The sequence below is a fragment of the Castanea sativa genome, chromosome 3 (assembly GCF_040712315.1).
Source record: "Castanea sativa cultivar Marrone di Chiusa Pesio chromosome 3, ASM4071231v1".
NCBI classification, from domain to species: domain Eukaryota; kingdom Viridiplantae; phylum Streptophyta; class Magnoliopsida; order Fagales; family Fagaceae; genus Castanea; species Castanea sativa.
In genome coordinates, this window is record NC_134015.1 from 11617534 (window position 1) to 11621466 (window position 3933).

The following is a 3933-nucleotide window of genomic DNA, read 5'->3' on the forward strand; positions in this document are numbered from 1 at the left end:
TCTTTGGTTTTCTCTTCGATAACACATCGACGTGTTATCTTGTGTTTGTATCTCTCTTCCCTACTCTTTTAGCTTTCTCTTTACTGCTGTGCTTTATTGAATATGACTTAGAGTAGTTGTTTTGTTTGTTCGCTCGCATTTACTCTTTTTTGCATTTAGTTTAAATTAAAGTAAAATCAACCGAACCGTATTATTTTAATTTGGGGTCTAAATAGCTCTTGTGTTTTTAACACAAAAACATAACATGAAAAGCAACCATACACCCTTTCAGCAAGAGTAGAGCATTTAATACCATGAAATAAAAGCATACAAATAATGGACAATTAAAACTAACAGACCAAGACCCTAACTCAATTCAATATACATGTTTCAATATTGTTTTTACTATTTAGGAACTCTTATCTAATAACATCAGACCTTCTATAGAATCAATATATACATACATACACACAAAAAGAAACAATTTGTTTTCAGTTTTATTTTCTATGGCTATAGCATTTACTTCCAATGTCTTATATCAGAAATCTTGTAGAAGACTTGGAGGGTGATGAGAAAGACAAGACATGAAACCTTGGAGAAGATTATTGCCAGCCACCCCATGATGTAGAATATATCCACAATCCAGAATGTCTGCTTCAGAATATCAAAAATTAAAAAGATCCATGGAATTACTTGAGATTTAAAAGTACAAACTCGTCACTATATATAGAGATGCTTATTTTGTCTTGAAAAACACACACATGTACGACCAATGAGATCTGCTGTCGTCCCACTTACTAGTGCCCCTATCAATGCTCCAATTGTCATTATTGATCCAAACACAGAGTACTGCACATTTGAGTGGAAGGGGAAGAAGTCAACTATATCAGCAGAAGTATCAGGAAACAAGAGATTTCACAGAGAATTATAGAATAATTTATTAAACCAATTTAAGTGATGGTTGAATAAACTTAAAATTATTTTTAACTTTCCCACTGCTAAGAAGTTTTCTTCCCACTTGTTAAAAGTGAAGTGACATAGTCCTTTATTTGACGGAGCTATGAAGCGAAGACTATAGTTTTGCTTCACATTCTGCAACTAGTGCAAGCAGAGTATTCATGGCCTATTATGCATGTTTACTATAATCCTTAAGACCATTTTTCTGATTTAGTTGAGCATGATTATTGAGTCCCTTAATTCTTTTCTACTTACTAGAAATGCCATCATTATTGCTACCTTTTCCTATCACTAATTCCATAATTTCCTTGCCCCCATGTTTGCAAAATATAGGGAAAACTACATGTACTAAAATGAAGCATGAGCTTGAGTACCTAGCATTTAGCAGTTGTAAATCAAGTCAGTTGCAAAAGTTGTAGCCAACGTTTTTCAAGGTAAATTCTGAAAACAATGTAATAATTTTGTTCAACTTTCATGGGTGTGTGTATGTTTGTAGGTGCATGTGTTTCTTTTAATTTGTATGTACCTCTGCTACAGTGAGGCCCAAATCAGCAATGATTCCAGACTCAGCAAGTGATGAATATACTGCCTTCAAAGTAACCACAAACAGACAAACCTCAATTTCAATTAGTGTTAGCTTATCATGCAAGGCACAACCTTGGATTAACTCTAAATACTAAACACTAGCACCAAAAGCTGGTATTTTGTTGGTTTAGGATCATTGATTCAATCCTAAGGCCTATCTTTATCAATCCTTTATCATATTGACGAAGCCCTTGCATTTTAACCCAAATCATAATGGATTGTGGTGAAAGTAAGTAGGCCGTAACTCAAAATAGCACCAAATCAAACAGTCCAAAGAAATAAAAAAGAAAAAGAAAAGAAAAGAAAAAAAAGGTCATAAAAGCATAGTCATTCTTCCAAAGAGAGAGAACAGATAAAGTCAATGCTATTTATAGGAACAACATTCGCCAATTTCAAATTAAAGTTGATCTATAAACTTTATCAACAAATTAGACTTGAGAACATAGTCTAAACTTTAACTAAGTGGACAAAATATGGTTGTCCCATGTCCCAAGAATCTTAATATTACTGATTTTGAATACTAATAATTGTACTTACAACACAGCCACCAGTGAAGGTACTGCAAGCAACCACAAAGGTGCTGATAACGAGAATAACGGTGGCACTGGAATCATTTGGCCTAACAGCAGCACCAGCACCACTACTATCACCATGGTCATTGCTATTGCTTATGTTATCAGGCTTTTGTTTTATAAGTAGGGGCTTTGTCAGTAGTTCATCCTCCATATTTGCTTCCTTGGAATACAGACTCAGCAAGAATAGTGCAAAAGAAATTATCTTTTTATGTGTGAGTGGCGCACAGAGAGATTGACTTTAAAAGAATGATTATTAAGAGAGATATTTGTCATGTGGAAGTGTCATATTGACACATCTTTTTCATGCCTTACTCATATGTTCAAGTGGCAGTTTTGTTAGGTGATCATGTGTTTAATAGATGCTACAGTTCGGTAAGCATACATATCAGGCTCGCGGTTGATTTCTCCACATGCATACCTGATACCTTATTACATCTACATACCATTTCTAAGTTGCCTTCACACTTACAATCCCCAGCTCATACTTTACAACTGTCATATATCAAAATTGGAATTCCTTGGCCTCAATTACTTCACTATGAACACACCCAGCAATCAGCATATTTGAAGTAACCTCTTATTTAAGAGCAATTACATGCTACAAATTATGTACAAAGTTCATTAGTGATCTGTACCAAATACACAATGACTGTGGTTACTTTGTGAGATATGTATCTTTATAGTGGAAGTCAGAAATCATTTTAGTAAAGATTCAATGATATGTGCAATCAATTTCCATTTGCACAACCTTTGCTACCCTAGAGTTTATTTAAGTAAGCTCTTCAAACGCCCTACTAGCCTAGACTTTATGTAACCTCGGCAAACATAAAAACCCAAGCTTCTTGTATTTTGGTTCAGCCCATCACATGAAAGCTTCAAGAAAAGCTTGCTCTCTCCAAATGGCAGGGAAGAGCTCTATCCCTTTAGTCAGTTTTGGTGTTTGGAGTTTCTTTGGAAGATTTAAATGTGGTGAGTTAGGCTTGTAAGCTTTTAAAGAGGTAACATTTTATGTCTCCAAGTTTTTTGTATAAGCTTAAGTTGTGAGATAAAACTTGAATAGAAGATCACTGTAACTTGATGTTTATAGTGGATTATTCAGGGCTCGACATGTAGGCCGAGTGTTGAACCACGTAAATCTTGTATGTACACTATGTTTCAATTTATGACTTCTATATGTTTGATAATTTGTCTTTTTAAATTCTGTTGGACTGTGAGTTATGTCATTCTACTTCAAAACTAATTGGTGATGAGGAAGACTCAAATCTGTTATGATTTTCGACATTACACCACCCGGGCCTGTTTTTAGAGTAGTTGTAGGGAGTCAAATTGTGATCCCTCAGCAATCCCTTTCTCATAATAACACTCCCCTGACTTAAACCCATGACCTTGGCTCTAATACCATTTGTCGGACCTTGAGCTATGCTATTCCACCTCAAAACCAATTAGTGATGAGAAAGACAGACTCAAATCTTTTATGGCTTTCGACATCACATCACACGGGCTTGTTTTTAGAGCGGTTGTAGTGAGTCAAATTATGGTCCCAACAGATTCCATATTACATATGTTGCTAGCTTAGCCTTGGCACTTGTTATGGTTAACTTCCATTATTTTTTGTTGGTAAATTCACATTTGGCTAATAATATTGGGGCTCGGGGAGACTTTGGCCTCACCAAAAAGTGGGTGGCTTTTCCTAACAAAACAAGGTCAGAATGGCTCCCTCGAGTGGGCTTTAATCTCTCTCTAAAGCGCGCCTTGTTTTGTTGCTTGAGTAGGCCAAAGACAGACTACAAGCAATATCTCTGAGCATTTAGATACTGTTCATGGCTGATTGGCTTGC

The 3933-nt window shown here is 35.6% G+C and overlaps 1 protein-coding gene across 1 annotated transcript; it reads right to left on the reverse strand.

Moving 5' to 3' along the window:
- Positions 1-462: 462 nt before the first annotated feature.
- On the reverse strand, positions 463-2304 carry LOC142627215 (sugar transporter ESL1-like). The gene is made up of 4 exons (XM_075801035.1): positions 2059-2304; positions 1463-1525; positions 739-828; positions 463-630 (listed from the first exon to the last, which is right to left on the reverse strand). Exons 1-4 carry the CDS (start codon positions 2245-2247, stop codon positions 499-501), a joined length of 474 nt encoding a protein of 157 aa, XP_075657150.1. The 5' UTR covers positions 2248-2304; the 3' UTR covers positions 463-498.
- Between the last annotated feature and the right edge of the window lie 1629 nt (positions 2305-3933).

Coding starts and splice junctions, on each gene's coding strand:
- LOC142627215 (XM_075801035.1), bottom strand. CDS start 2,247: ATGGAGGATGAACTACTGACAAAGCCCCTACTTATAAAACAAAAGCCT. Junction 1,526..2,058: donor CCTTCACTGGTGGCTGTGTT/GTAAGTACAATT, acceptor GTTACTTTGAAG/GCAGTATATTCATCACTTGC. Junction 829..1,462: donor TGGGCCTCACTGTAGCAGAG/GTACATACAAAT, acceptor TCAAATGTGCAG/TACTCTGTGTTTGGATCAAT.